General features: G+C 37.3%; 1 protein-coding gene across 1 annotated transcript in view; it reads right to left on the bottom strand.

The window, feature by feature from the left end:
- FREM1 (FRAS1 related extracellular matrix 1) overlaps positions 1-15,557 on the bottom strand; it is a 49,622-nt gene that overhangs the window by 22,249 nt on the left and 11,816 nt on the right. The window contains exons 2-5 of the mRNA XM_037798356.1: positions 13,724-14,138; positions 8,929-9,130; positions 8,055-8,199; positions 448-577 (exon numbers count right to left, since the gene is read on the bottom strand). Of these exons, the coding sequence (XP_037654284.1) occupies positions 448-577; positions 8,055-8,199; positions 8,929-9,130; positions 13,724-14,138 (892 nt within the window). The remainder of the gene's footprint in view (positions 1-447; positions 578-8,054; positions 8,200-8,928; positions 9,131-13,723; positions 14,139-15,557) is intronic.

Genomic DNA, 15,557 nt, shown 5'->3' on the forward strand with positions numbered 1-15,557 from the left:
GTGCCACTTTTCCCTTATTCATCAGACTGAGCCATTTGGGGATAGAAATTTGCTCTGGGTACCCTACAGAGTACATATGTCTCTATGAATATCTTACATACAGTCACCCTTTCCAAATCAGAATTTGGACCAAGTTCACTACGTTAGATATATATATATATCCCTGTGGAATCATGGAATCAAAATTCAAAAATTAAAGAGTTTATAGAAACAATGGCTAGATTTAAAAACTAAAAATGGGTTTAAAAAATCATGTCTATGAGTTAATGCAGCTAGATGAGGATGGAGGGACAAGAATCTTGGATGTTCTTAGAATCTTCAGAATAGTGTGACATACTTGGACACTGAAATTTCCTTGGTCACTCCGAATTTTTCTAAGAAAATAATTGATGGCACCAACGAGCAATGTAAGTTTTACCTTGACAGTATACATGTTAGAGTTGTTACCTTTACACCCACAAAGGCTGAGTCCATGGAATGTCCCCTTCTGGTAATTTCCAAGGGCAACATGCCCACATTCTCACAGACCTCATATTCAGTCTGCGACCATTCAATATGAGACCACTTCAACTCCAAACTGTGCAAGAAAGGACAAGAGAAGGGAAAAATCAAAAGATATGTATGGTAATTTCCTGTAGGGACTCTCCTGGCTGGGAGACTGAGCCACTGACTCATGTCATGGTGGTAGAGGTGGTTCATTGACCTAAACCTGTGATAAGAATTTCTTATGCCTGTTTGGTACATTTGAATTTACAAAGAACTTTTACGAACATTATCTCATTTGAGCTTTATTAAGAACCCTATGAAGGCAGAAAGGCAAGTATTAGAATTCCATTGTACAAATGAAGAAACTGAGGTTAAAAGACTTGCCAAAAGTCCCACAGTTCCTAATAAAAGAAAAGGGATGCAAACTTGAATGTTCTGAAAGGAAAGGGTCCAGCAGTTGTTAAGTTCAAAGAAGCATTCATTTTTGGGAAAGACAGTGATATGAAATTTTCTATATTATCTTTTTGGCAAAATAAACTCAGTAACACTGGTTCCCAACCTGAGGGCCAAGCACCAGGGGGCAGGTTTAGGATGGGAACATGGAATTTTACAAAGAATTCATGAATCTATATGAACACACATGTTTATTCAACCAGTAGATATGAAACTTATCATTACTGGCAAACTGGGCTTCATAAAGTTTTTGACATGAAAATGTAATCTTTATATTAAAAAATACTGGGACCCTCATGGGTCTTTGATGCAAGTGAAGATACATCTGGCATGAAATAAAAATCATAAAGTAAAGAAATAAATGACCATGCTTAAAGAATTACGAGATAAGCAATAAGGATGTTACAAATGCCAACAGCAATAACACATTGCAAAGAATTCCTAAAGGATATAGGTAAATGAGAACAGAAAAAAAAATCAAGAGGGAATAATGAAGAAGATAGAGAGATTAAAAAGTAAGAAAAGAAGGGCAGGGGACAAGAGTAAAATGGATAAATCTGGATGGATTTCAGCGTTCAGTAAGGTTCAAATGATCTTCAATGTCCAAATCTTCTGACAATCCATCCATTGCTAATGCTAACCACGACAAGCAAAAATCCATCAGTGGCACTTTGCGGAAACAGGTGACCTCAGGGCCTAAAGCTGAATGCACTTGGGCTGCTGCTCTAGATCCAGAGGGGAACTATTCAGAGGGATGTTCAGCTTCAAAGCATAAAGAGTCGTGTTGGAGAATGTGTGTGTATTTCCCTGATGCACCATCAGATTGCTACATAATGCTTACAGGTTCAGGTTGTCATTATACAATGTTATCTTTTATTTTCTTAAAACTATTCACCACAAAAAATAAAGATCTATTGAAAAGCCATGAAATTTAAGCCAGGCTGTATATTTTCCAGAAAAATATTTAATTGACAAAGCACTTGCATACCTACAGGATATGTGCAACATATGTTTCAAATGTGCTTTTAACTTTTTTTTTTTTTTTTTTTTTTTTGCAGTACCATATTTGAGAAGATCTTTCTACTCTGAGACTATGGAAGAAAAGTAAGAGATGCAGTCAATATACATGGACACCTGGAAGAAAAATAAGAGATGAAGTAGGTCACCTGGGAATACTCTGCCAGAAGTCAAATAGCCGCATGCTTGGCATCATGTAAATAAGCAGATGCAGGAGCCCATGACAGAGATATGGAGACTGAGCAATTTGGAAAGCTCTGGATGTAGACAGTGATTAGTTCACAGTTCACATTTTAATGATCTCTTCCATGATCGTTGAACAATGCATATCTTAGGGTTAGAATGAAGGTTACAGATGCACTTTTTGTGAAACCCACTTGCCCACTGTTTCAATCATTCAGCAGAAGGTGAAAACCCCTTAAGCCTCTAGATCAAGTTTCCCAACCTCAGAATTATTGACATTTTGGACCAGATAATTCTTTGTTGATGGAGGTTGTCCTTTGCATTATAGTATGTTTAGCAGCATCCCTGGCCTCTACCCACTAGATGCCAGTAGTATCCCCGTCCAGTTGTGACAATCAAATTGGACACTGATTAATGTCCCCTGGGGGGACTATTGCCCCCAGTTGAGAATTACTCACCTTGGTGGTTTTGGGGTGCTCATCTCAATAGAAAAGCTGATTCAATATGAAAGGTCAATTTTGGTTCCCAATAACCACTGTTGTGAATGGAAGACTTAGTTAGCATGGAGTAGTGGAAATAAAATTGGATTAGAAGTCATGAGGCTTCTTGTCCCTCTGGCACTCATGAACTCTAAGATGTTATGCATAAGAAAAGCTGTTTAAACACCCAGCTTAAAATTGCATTGTTTCCTCCAAATCCCAGCATCTATGGTCCCCTTATCCTGACCAAATTGTTTTTATTTTCCCAAGCATGCATCACATACAACATAGTATTTAATTTATTTATAGACTATGTATGCTCCAAGAATACAGGGGTCTTTAGTTCACTGATGCATCCCAAGTCCCCTGCAGAGTGTCTAGCACATAGTAAGTGCTCTATAAATATTTATTAAATGAATGAATGAATCTTTTTTAGCTTACTATTTCTCAGGCTAAGTTGATCGTCAAAACTGCTTTTCTCCCCAGTCTTGATAACATCATGATATTTTGCACACTTTGAAAAATGCTATGCTAGATGATCCTTATACCTTCTTTCTAGCCCTAATTGATCTGGATTATTTTTTTACCATTATTGACTATTAGAGAGCATTATGGCATTGATAAAAGAGCAATCTACCATAAATCATGAGTTCTTAAAAATATATGTGCTATTTTCTAAGGCGGTGGTCCTCAACATTTGGCAATGTCTGATGACAGTTTTGATCATCACAACTGGATGTGGGGGGTACTACTGGACTACTGACGTTCAGTGCGTAAAGGCCAGGGATGCTGCTAAATCTTGCAGTGGTCAGCCCCCCGACAACAAAGACAGCCTGAAATGTCAGTAATGCCGAGGCTGAGAAACTCTAGAATCAGAAATATGTACTTTTTCATATTTTATTTTGTGGCTACTTGATTCATATATACAAAGGAGCTAACTGAAAGAAGCATTTGAGGTTAAAACACCAGTCTGGGATTTGGAACATTAATCCAGGTTAACAAGGGTCTGTGAAAAACGCACGCAGCCTCTCTACGCTTCCGTTTCCTCACTTCCCAAAGGGTATTAAGGACGAGTCTGTACTTCAAAGGGGTTAAATGAACCTTAATGAATGCCCATTAAGTATTCTGAACGTCTCAGTGAAAAGTTTTATAGAAACTAAAATTGTAATTAAATTATTAATATTCTTATAACTAGATCTTCATTTATAACAAAGAAACACATGACGTAAGAAAATTGAAATGTTAAAAAATATTTTTCCTGGGATTCAATCTAAGAAAAATTCAAAGACGATGCTATTACGCTCCACAATCTAATGCAATGAACACCTGTGTTCTCATTTCTTTTTTCCCATGATAATGAGAAAACAGAGTGTTTCTCCATGAGGCAGCACGGTGAGTACCCAAAACAAGTGCTTTGGATTCAAGCACAACTTGCAGCCACTTATTAGTGTGTGACTACGGTCAGTTACTCACCCTCTCTGGGTCTCAGTTTTCATTATCTATAAAATGAGGAGAATTAGGCTATGTCAAATGACTAAAATTAAAAATCTTTTAATATGGATAAAACACCTGAACACAGTGGGTGCTTAATAAGTGCTATTTCCCATCTCTTCCCTTATGGTTTCCTAAATCAAGTCTAGACACAAACACTTTAACTCCTGACATGCATACTTTATCTAGTGAATAGTTTCAACCTCAACCCTTTCAAGGTGTTTCATAAAAACTGCTGAAACATTGCAAAGTTCACCTATTAGAAATTCCATTACTTTAGTATTTTTTTTTGTCCTTGCTCTTTTAAGGTCAAGAATGAATAATGGAAAAGCTAGAATGTGGGTAGCTAGTGGGAGGAGAAGAATTGGAGTGCATGGAATCATCTAGAAACTGGAGAAGCTCCCACTGAGTTATCAAGAACTTCAGCATTGCTCAGCTTTTCTTTTGATGTTCACTTCCTTTTTTTTTTTGGTGGGTATAAGAAAAAGGTAAATGTAGAAGACATATTAGGAAAACAGACTTAGGCAGACGTTGGCTACACGTTGTGCTCTGCCAAGGTGTTTCTGCTGAACCATAGGGGGACCTGTGGAACTTAGTTTGGGAGTTCTGCAGATCATCTTGAAAATTCAAGTGGACTAGAGAAGAGACGAGAGCTTGTGTGTGAGTAACGAAGGCCAAAGCATGAGCCAACACCACGAGCCCTCGCTTTGAGGTCAGGTCAGGATTCACCTTTGGCTCTCTACCACTCATTCAATGACTTCCAGCCAATTACACAAATGCTTTGAGCATGATTTCCTTACTTCCCTCAGAGAAGTGTGTTTTGCAGATTAATTGGACAACATATGTGAAAGCACCTAACACAGTGCCTGAAATTTAGGCACTTAGCCAAATCTAAATCTTTACGCAAATTTCAGTGTATAAAATAATATCTATTTACAATGAAGTGTTTCCCAAATGAATTCCATGAAAAAATTGCTCCTTAAGCTATTCTGGGCAGTGGCAGAGGTGGTTCTGTATTCAAGTGAGGTTTAGAAATGCTGCATTATGTCCCTCTCCGAGATTCCCAGTCCACACAAGCATCCTGAAGATTCTGGGATGCGATGAAATTAAACAACCATACAAGCTAGCTAACTAGCAATAACGTGATTAATCTTCCCTAAACCAGCATTTCCTAACTTTTTTTTTTAATGGAACAAATATTGACCCTTCAGAAATGGTATTCCACAGAAATGCTGCAATAGCGAAAACTTACTAGCAATCAAGTTTCTGAGACATTCCCACTAAACACAGGTCCTTCTCATTCTTTAAAAGAGGCCCCTTTCAGCTCTGGATTGTTCCCACCAGTCCCTTTAGCTTTATTGCAGATGGCTTTCACCCCTTCAAATGTGCAAAATATTAATCTATTATAATGTCTAAACCAAAGAAGAACATAAGGTTCCACTGCATTTAGCTTATCGATTAATTGATTGTTCATTATGCGAATCATCCCACAATTTCTAAAAGAGGTGGGATTTAGCTGGCCACCAAACCTTTTCAAGATACTTCTTCAGATGGTAAAGCATTATATCCACATGAATTAAACAACAATAGCAATCACCACCACAGAATACATCTGTTAGAACATTAAAATGTGCACAATGCTTTCATATATTTTATCCTATTTGTTTCTCTAAATGAATTGTGATATTGCCCCCATTTTACAGTGGAGACAGTAAGGCTGGTACAATCACCTGGATGAATGACAGAGCCAAAGCACAATCTTAATACCAGCACGCTGTAACCTGTGGCCAAAGTTTGGAGAGAAAAAAGGGAGATGAGTCTGCTGCTCTGTTAGGCCACTTTAGCACAGTTGTTAAGAGTGATGGAGATGGCTTTTAGTGCAGTGAGGAAAACCGTGGACTCAAGAGCTACACTTGATGTGTCTGAATCCCAGCTCCTTCACTAATTGTTGTGTGGGCTTGGAAGAGCCATTTCACATCTCTCTGCTCCAGTTCCCTCATCTGTAAATTCTGTACTGTGACAGTACCTAACTCATAGGTGCTTGTGATGATTACATGAACAGCAGTGAAATAAAGCAGAAAACAACTATATTGCAAATATACCATGTGTGATTTACATTTTCAGTATAACTAAGCTTTTGCTGACTGTCTTGGGAAAACAACTCACTATTCATATTATGGTTTCTTACTGGAAAATATGCTCCGAGTTCCAAAACAAAAACTACTTACAAATGAGCTGAGAAGTTTGGGGACAACTATACCATTCAGAAATTATGAAGATAAATGCTGAGTAACTTCCACCTCAGATCAAAATTATTTCTGGATTAACCTTCAATTAAGGTTTAAAAGTACCTTGAGTAATTTCTTGGTAAATTCTGCTGTTATTCGTTATGAATTTGCAATGCCCTAGGTAACAATAAGGAATGAAAACGGCCTGTGGATGAAGAAGTGCCAGTACAGCTCCATTGCCAGGAGAAAAAAACCTGTCAGCTAAGCTGTGTTCACATGTGGAGTACCAGAGATCAGCATGAGGTCAACAGCAAGTCTAATCAGTTGAACTATTAAAAAATAGTTTAAAAGAGCCAAGTATTGTCATTTTATTGATGTTTATAGAGCTGGATTTTTTTTTTTTTACACATTTTCTTGAGACTTGGAAGATGTTTGTCTGAATTGCAAGTAATTGTTATATTTTCTATAAATACTGTGACCCTGAGGCAGCTAGCTTAATAGATGGTAGCCATCATTTTAGTTTTATAAGCTCAGGATCATATTTTAATATCAGGACCATGTTCTCCTTGTTCACTCCTATTTCTCAGCTCCTAGTACTGTGTTCCTGGCATATAGCAGCCACTCATTAAAAACTGTAGAGCTCATGACTCTGAAGCTGGAGAAGGCCACTTTATCAGGGCAAAAGTGGCAATGGAGGTGGGACCCCGGGGATGTATTTGGTTAGAGAATGTCAGTTTTTTTAAAACAATGACTACAGAGACCTCTGCTGGTAATGGCTGGAACTACAATTTAGCATAGGAAAGAAAAATCCAGGATGAAGAGCACAGAAGTGAATTTCTCAGCTCGCTTTTCTTCCTTTGTCTATATTCCATCCTAAAAGGACAATAATGAGGCTGTACTCACTTATGGCATGTAGTACAGCCAGGAGATGGTGACTATGAAGACAACAGTAAATGAACAACTTTTCTTAGAGGTGACTGGGAAGGGCATTAAAAAAACAGGCAAACAAACAAAAAAGAACAGAAGAAAAACCTTTCTATGACCGTCTACTAGCTGGTAAATTATTCAAGATTTACATTCAAGAAATGCCTAGAATAGGGACCCAGTGAGTAAAATTACTGTAGTCTGTTAATCTCATTAATTTGAGGGTTTTATTATTGCTAGTTCTGAGGATCATATATATTACACACATTCTAAGCGCTGCTTAATAATTCCCCAAGTCTATTTTCCCCTCGACACCATTTTCATCTCACTATATAAAGGAAAGAGAAGATGTTTTGCTAACCCTTCTTGACTACCTCATTCTTCTTGGCTCTAGATATTTTAGAAGACTATGGTAACTAATGTGGTCTTAGAGTGACCTCTTCCTGCACAATTTGTACATGAGCCTGAAAGCTCAATCTTGAACACTAGCGAATCGTCAAGACAGAAATCTCTATGTGTGTGGAACTGTATGCATTTACATGCACAACATGAATGATCCACCACTATATCATTTAATTTTTTTAATGTTTCCATATTCTGTAACACTAACGACTTTCCCATTACCACACAGTACAAAAAAGACATTCCCTCTCCAAAATAAATTTTATAAGCTTGTGACATAGTCTATCGGTTTGTCCTCTTAGGTTCAGTATGAAAAAGAATGTTTCACTTTCATAACGAGATATATTCAGGACATTATATGCAGGGCTATTGAATAAGCAAGATAATTTACATGTGAGGAGTGGCTGAATTTCCTGTGGGGTCCATGATTTGAAATTCCAAGATATCTGAATTTACTTCCGAAGATGGATTTATGATGTAAAGAATGATCTTACTGTTTAAGTCCTTTTGGCTAAATTTCTCATGGATAAATTCACCTACAAAAAGAAACACATGAATCTCATGGATAATCAAATAAAACATTAAGTAAGAGCTTATAAAATTGCATGGCTTTTATATTCTAAACACAGCTTTAAAGACAGCCAAAGTAATTTTTTTTTTAGAACTTTGCCTTATCGCAACTATCTTAAAATCCCATTGTGAGGCATTTAAATTAGGCTTTAAAATTTACTTTGCCTGGAAATAGTGTACTTTAAAGAAAATATAAAAATAGAGAGAGGTGAGTAGGAAGAAATAAAATACATTCTCTAATTCTGTGCCATTCTGTTAAGTGATAGTTATAGCATTGTCCTTACAAGGCAAATATAATATACAATCCAGTGAAATCATCAGAAAAAAAAACTCAGAATTTTTTAATGAACTGACCATTTAAAATGCATGACAGAAGCAAAAATTAGTCACAAATAGGAATTTTGTCCTGACACTGTGTGTTCTTCCAAGTATATTACAGTCTGGCCATTAAAAAAAAAAAATTGTAAACAACAAACAGCTGTGTAACATTATTTGGTTCTCCCACTCAAGATGAATTTAGGAAAGCTCAGCTTCTAACCTTCTTTAGCACCAATATTGATTTATAAACTGCATCTATCAGTAAGCCCTGGGGAGTGCTTACCAAATGGGCCTGTACTTAATTAAATTACTCTCTAGCACTGCCAAGCACTGGGTATTTTAAAATGAGCAATTACAAGGATTAAGGAAGCCAATACCTGTTGTTATGTTCTCCAGATGTCCATGTTGTGGGCCTCGTAAAATCTTAAAGATGATCTGATCATCCTCGGTGTCAGGGTCAGATGCCTTCAACACACGGGAAGTGATGTAAATCCCATAGCAACCATTTTTCAGGATCCCCACTTGAGAAGGGGACTGCAAATGTGTGATCCGGGGGGCTGTTTTATCCAACTGGTCCACCTGAATCATCAATAATTATATACAGTGTTGGACAAAGGCTTCTCACACCCATGCATTGGAGGGCTTTAATGGTTCAACAATGACAAACTCTCCTGAGTTTCAGATTCCTTATCTTCCTCTTTGTTAAATTTCTGCTAAAGTTTTGGAAGGAGAAGATGAAATTGCAGTCTCTGTCTTGTTCACAATATCTCTAGCATCTATCACAGATATAGAAATAAAGTTGGGTCAAAGTTTAAAATGGAAAGTTGGCTGACGAAACAAAGGCCAACTTTCCATTTTAAACTTTGACCCACTTTATTTCTTTATCATCTGATTATATATATTAGAATATATACTCCATGAGGGCAGACATCATGTTTTGTTTTTGTTTTTTTTCCTCCCTCCGTACCCTGAGCCTGGCACGGGGCCTGAAACATAACAGAATTTCAAGGAATATTTGTTGAATGGATGAATTAAATTTGACCCAAGAATTGCTTTGCAAAATTAATGTTCATTTCACAGAAATATTTCCCCATTTTTCCAATGCTTAGTAAATTACAAAACGGCATTGTAAGGCTTTACAAATGCATAGGACTTCTTTGGCATGTCTTTGTTCAATTTGGCAAAAATGTTGACTAAAAATAGAAATGCTTCAGTAAGAAAAAAGTGAAAAGCGAATATTTTTAGGCACAAACATTTGTTTCATTGAGGATGAGGATCAAGTAACTACATATGCAGACTCAATTTGAGGAGGTGGTGGATAGATGATTACTCACGAGTTAGAACAGGGGTAATAGGTTCAAACACTATAACGGGTCTCATTCAGGTTTGGTAGTCTGTACGGAGCCCAGTTCATCTTGTAAATGACTGTTACAGGTAACAGAGGGAGCAGGTTTGGATGGATTAGCACAAATACACCACTGATTCTAGAAAACAAGTAAAAGATCACCACCTTCATTCCCCTAACTCCTAATCCCACAATTCTTAACTTCATTTACCCCCCAAATGATATCACTCTAAATCTTAGTTCACTCTAACAAAGAAAGGAATTAGTGTCAATAAGACCATATCTATATAATTTTGTATCTTATCACATAATAAACTACTATGCAGTTATTGTGAAGAATATGTAGAATGGACTGGTATTAGTGTTAACAGAAAAACAAAGCAAGTTTCAGAATAGAAGATGTCTATAACACCATTTTTGTTAAAAAACCAAATGTATCTATATGTTTTTACAAGGATAGGTAAAAGTCAGGGACCATTTGTAAAATGCAGAATTGAAAAATTACAGTTCCTCCTTTGTGTATTTCTACATGGAATTTTTTCACAATCAAATATTTTTTTCCCTGTCAAATTGGCAAAGCTTTGTTTTTAAAATAAAAATAACTATACTGTATGTTGGTAAATGTTTGAAGAAACAGACATTTTTAAATTTTGCTGGCAGGGGTGCAAATTAGCAAAAAATTTAGGGAAAAATTTGGCTATGAAGATAGAGAATATTAAAAATGTGCAAATACTTTGATCCAAATTTTTTATTTTCATGAGTATATCCAGTAGGGACAGATGTGTATAAAAACACAAATATATATAAATACATATACTCACATATTTATGGAATATCATTAAAATATTATCTACAACAGTGAGCAAAACTTTCCAAAAAGTGTAAAAGCCCTACGGGGGGATTTATAAACCATCTCTGCCAGAGACAGAGTGCTATGCAGCCTTAAAATATCATGTTTTCAGGGTATATTTAATGACATGAGAAAAATTCATAATATAATAAGAGTGGAAACATCATCCAATTTTTTTATTGCCCAGAATAGGAATTCCACTAACTGCTCGTCTTTGAGTGGGGTGACTGTGAAGGAAATTTTTTTTTTTTTGCCTTTTTCTATAGTTTATGAATTCCTTACAATGTTCATAAAGTAAAAGTGCAATAAACATTTTCAAAAGTTTCAGCCATTCTCTCCTCTCCTAAAAAAATGTGGGAGGCAACTCTCAGAGCTGTGGGGTAGCGTAGAAGGTGGGAGAAGCTCCCCCAGTCATGGTGGGTGGCCACTAAGAGAACAGTCAATGGAAGGAGAAGAAAAACAAAAATACTTCAAGCCACGTAAGAAATCCTCAAAGTTGGTAAATAGCTATAGCATTTTTTATTTTATATTTTCCTTAAAAAGAAAGTGTTACAAAAGTAACAAATGCCTCTCATGATACATTTTTTTTTAAGTGTTAATCTCTAAACCATGGTTGCATGGTCCCCTGCTGTGCCTTTGGTCATATTCCCCCTAAAATGCCTCCTTGTCTTATTAAACGTCTAGCTTCCTTAGCAGCAGGTCCTCTGCCTCAGTATACTGGAGGTATTTTTAAACGTTGGAATATAAGGCTTGCATTGTTTGATTTTGAAAGAAGACTACTTCCTCAAGATGATTCCTGTTGTACTTACTGAAAATCATCAGAGACAGGGCCAAGCTAAAGGAAGCTGTGACATTCATCCTTTCTTCTTCACCCCCTGGTTGCCTTTAAAGAAGGACTACAGCAATCAGTTCTAGGAACATAGTCAGACAAACATGCATTTCCTACGAAATAAATGTCAGGATGTGCCTGTTTGATTCAGTAAAGTGCCCCTGTGTCTTACATTTGTTCACCCCAGTAGCTTTGCCCTCGAATCCCCAGGCACCACTCCTGTGTGGGGTAGTACACTATGCTTGGGAGACTCATGTGGACCAAGTCATCACCCACTGGTGTCGCCATCATATTTTCTTGCCTGAAAAAGCTCTTGAAGTCATGAGACTGGAGGTGTTGTCTCTCCTGCATGCTGGCGAAGGCCAGATTCGTTCTACATCCCTTGCCCTCTCTGCTTAGAGAGATCAGTGGGTCCAGGGGAATTACTGGGGAAAGCTTGAGGCTTTCCTTGTGAACTTTTTACATATTATGACCTTTTTTTGGCCAAAGAAAACTTTGCAGTTTTGATGACAACATGTATCCAACATTTTTCTTTCGGTAAATTCTAAATTTCCAAGAGATAAGTCTCTTAGAAAAACCATGCTTTTTATGATTACTGTTAGTGCTGGAGGAGGCCTGATTTAAATTCTGATTCCTTCTCCAAACTCTACCCCTTTTATCGATCTCTGCTCTGGAATCATGCATTCAGAATTTATATAACTTCTACAAATTCGCAGCCAAATAGAGTGAGAAAATTGTCCCTGGCTGGACAGTACAATAACATTTCTCAACCTAGAGTTAGGAGTCAGGAATGAAGAAAGATATTAACAGACTGAAGATTGGGAATAAAACAATTACAACATAATGAAAATAATGAAAACACAATTATTTTACTACACACAAAGCACTTCTTATAGACCTTGTCAATATCATTAAAACCTTCTCTCTTCTTTGAGAGCATCATAATTTCATTATATTTTCTGGACTTCCCTATGCCAAAGTCTCATCCAGCATCTACTGTATGTTATCATGACCCATCCCTCTTTCTACTCAGATCCACCTTAGATACAGAAAAAAGAGCACGGGGCAGGGATGGAGGGTGGAATATCTGAATATTTTTACGTAATTAGAAGGCATCTTGAAGTAAAACACAAATTTATATCCCATTTGCTATTGGTGGACGTATATAGAACAAGGATGAACTACATCCAAGGAGACTAGATTTAAGGGTTTGAGAACCAAACATATTTGATGTGTTTTGACTAACAAAAGAAAAATGCATTAAGTCCTCCAAGAATCACTGTAATAAGCATCAGAAACGTGGCAGCATAGTACCACAGAAAGTACACAGAATTTGGGACCAGAAAGATCGAGCTCTGCCACTAAAAAGCTGTTTAGTTTTCTTTGATTGAATTATTTAACCTCTGAACCTCAGTTCCCTCATCTATAAAATGGAGATTATAACACTTACCCAGCAGGATTTTTATGAGAATAAATGAGATTTAGGTAAAGTGGGTTCAACACTTTACTTCTAAACACTCAAAAAATTGTGACCAATGCTATTATTATCATCATTATTATATGTGTAATTCTGACGCTGCCTTGGAAGATTTCACATGGTTAGCTGAAAGGCATTAAAATGTCAGTAAATGACATGGTCCAATAAGCATCATTATAATAGTAGTTACTAGAAAGTGAATATCTATTACGTCGCAGGCAGCGTCCTAGTGCCCTGGATACCTTATCTTATTTAATTCTCACCATAATGCTATACAAGCCTGTTTTTTCAAAGAAGGAAAAGCAGAATCAGGAGAGTTAAAGAACACTTTTAGGTCAGCTAATAAAAGGCAAATGACAGCTAATAAAAGGCAAATGACAGCTAATAAATGGCAAAGTAGAAATCCCAACCTATGTCTTTCTGTCTCCAAAGCTCATGTTCTTTGCTCCTTTCTATACTACCACTGACTCTCAAGGTCAGTCATTAGCCCGTAAGCAGAGACCACGTCTACTTTATCCAAGACTTATATGCCCAGTTCCTTGCCTAGTGTCCGGAAGGCTGTAGATATGCAATACACATTTGAATGAAATAGGGAAGGAAATAAGGAGATAGTTCTCCTTGAATTCATTTCCCCCACTTCTCTGGCAATGAACTATGTTTGTCATACTTGCCTGGATGATGAATGAAACAGGTTCTTCCCACACTCTCCCGTCCACAACAAAGCCTTGGTGTGTCATATCTGTGGCTACAAATGTAAAGTGGTCAATCCGGGAGTCCCCTCCTGAGTGCCTGTAGGCTACATTCCTGCTGTCCACGTCCTGTTGAGTGAAATTGTGTTGAAGCAGTACTGTCCCTTGCAGGTAGAGCTGGCCATGTTGTGGGAGCTGGGCCAAGAGGAAGGTGAGATTCTCCACTGGTGTGTCAGGGTCGGTCAACTGAAGGAGGTCAGGGGACAGCAGGCCCAGGGCCCCTTTGACCAGTCTCAACCCCTTGTTCCTAGTCACTGCTGGCAAGGCTTTGTCCACGGTCTCCAGGGTGATCTCAAACACCCCTTGCTTCGTCCACAGTCCATTGCTAACGACGAATCTGGCAAAGAGAGGCAAGGCAGCCTTCAGCATGGATTCTTGTTTCACCATCTACTGGAATGAAATGATAACAATACACACCTTTACTAAAGGATATGTTGTGTTGTGACTCAAATGAAAAATCAAGGGCAGCTCTTTCAGAAGGATGCCTTTCTGCTGTTAAACCAAGTACTGGTAACACTTAAATTGACTATTCTACACTCCAAAGTATTTTCTCAACAGCATTAATGGTGGACTTACGTGATGGAGCAGGTTAATTCTGGCAATATTTTTCAGGCTTGTCAATACTTAGCGAAGTTCCTTCCCCCAAATAGGAATTTCATATCTAATTATACCTATTAAATGAGTTTGAGGAATACACTCATTTTATATATGTATAATCTTACAATTGTAATTTCTCCATGGAAATGCAATAAGCTAAACTTTTAAGACTGATAATTGGGGCCAATCCAACAAAGTGATGAGTAGACTGAATTTGGCTAATCCAGTGTACCCATAAGTCCCATGGTAAATTACTTAGGGCAGATCACACTACCTAGCCATGTAATCTTACCTAACTCATCTCCCTTCTCTGGGCCTCCTCTTTACACTTCGATAAAATGAGGTAGACGGACCAGATGGTCACTAAGCACCATCCAATCCTAAAATATTATGTGAGCCTCAAATCCTTTACAATTTACATGCACTTTTATATTTGGCCCTTACAAGATATGTGGGAATTATGTTAGAAAAGGAATATTATTCCTGCCTTACCAAAAAGAAAATTATAGTGGAAAGGTTCAAAAACTTGGTGACAGATCATAAGGCAGGTAGGAGACGAAGCTGCGACTAGAACCCAGGTCTTTTGACCCCACACCTCTTCTCTTGAAGAGTTGTCAATAAATGCTGGCTTAGTAAACCACCAAAAAACAGCCGTGGCGCCTGAGCACTATTAAAGAAATCACAATAAAAAGTTGAAAATGATACAAATTCAAAGTAAGCTAAATCATCGCAATCTTGGGTTTGAGATACCATAAAGTGCTTCTCATTCTATGGATGACTAAATCACATTGCACCCACTGCTGCCAATCTTAAAACTAATGTATGTGATCTTTGGAAAAATTCAATATGTAATTTTTATTTTAAGGAGAATTGAGATTATCAAGAAATTAGGCAAACAAGATACAATATTCAATTGCCAAAATGTTTTATATATTTTTTTCTTTGGAGGTTCTTTTTTTAACTAGAGAAGTTAAGGTGTTTATTTTACTAACCTGACAAATTTGACTAACAAGTTCTTTATTCTTATAAGATGCGCCTTGTTCTTCAGGGTTTGAGGGTTGATGCTTTACTTTTAACCGTGAAGGAACATGAAACCAGGTCATGTGAGTGCAATCAGTCAAAGCAAAGAACTCATGGGACAAACAGTTGAATAAAAAAT

This window comes from Choloepus didactylus, chromosome 10 (assembly GCF_015220235.1).
Source record: "Choloepus didactylus isolate mChoDid1 chromosome 10, mChoDid1.pri, whole genome shotgun sequence".
Taxonomy (NCBI): domain Eukaryota; kingdom Metazoa; phylum Chordata; class Mammalia; order Pilosa; family Megalonychidae; genus Choloepus; species Choloepus didactylus.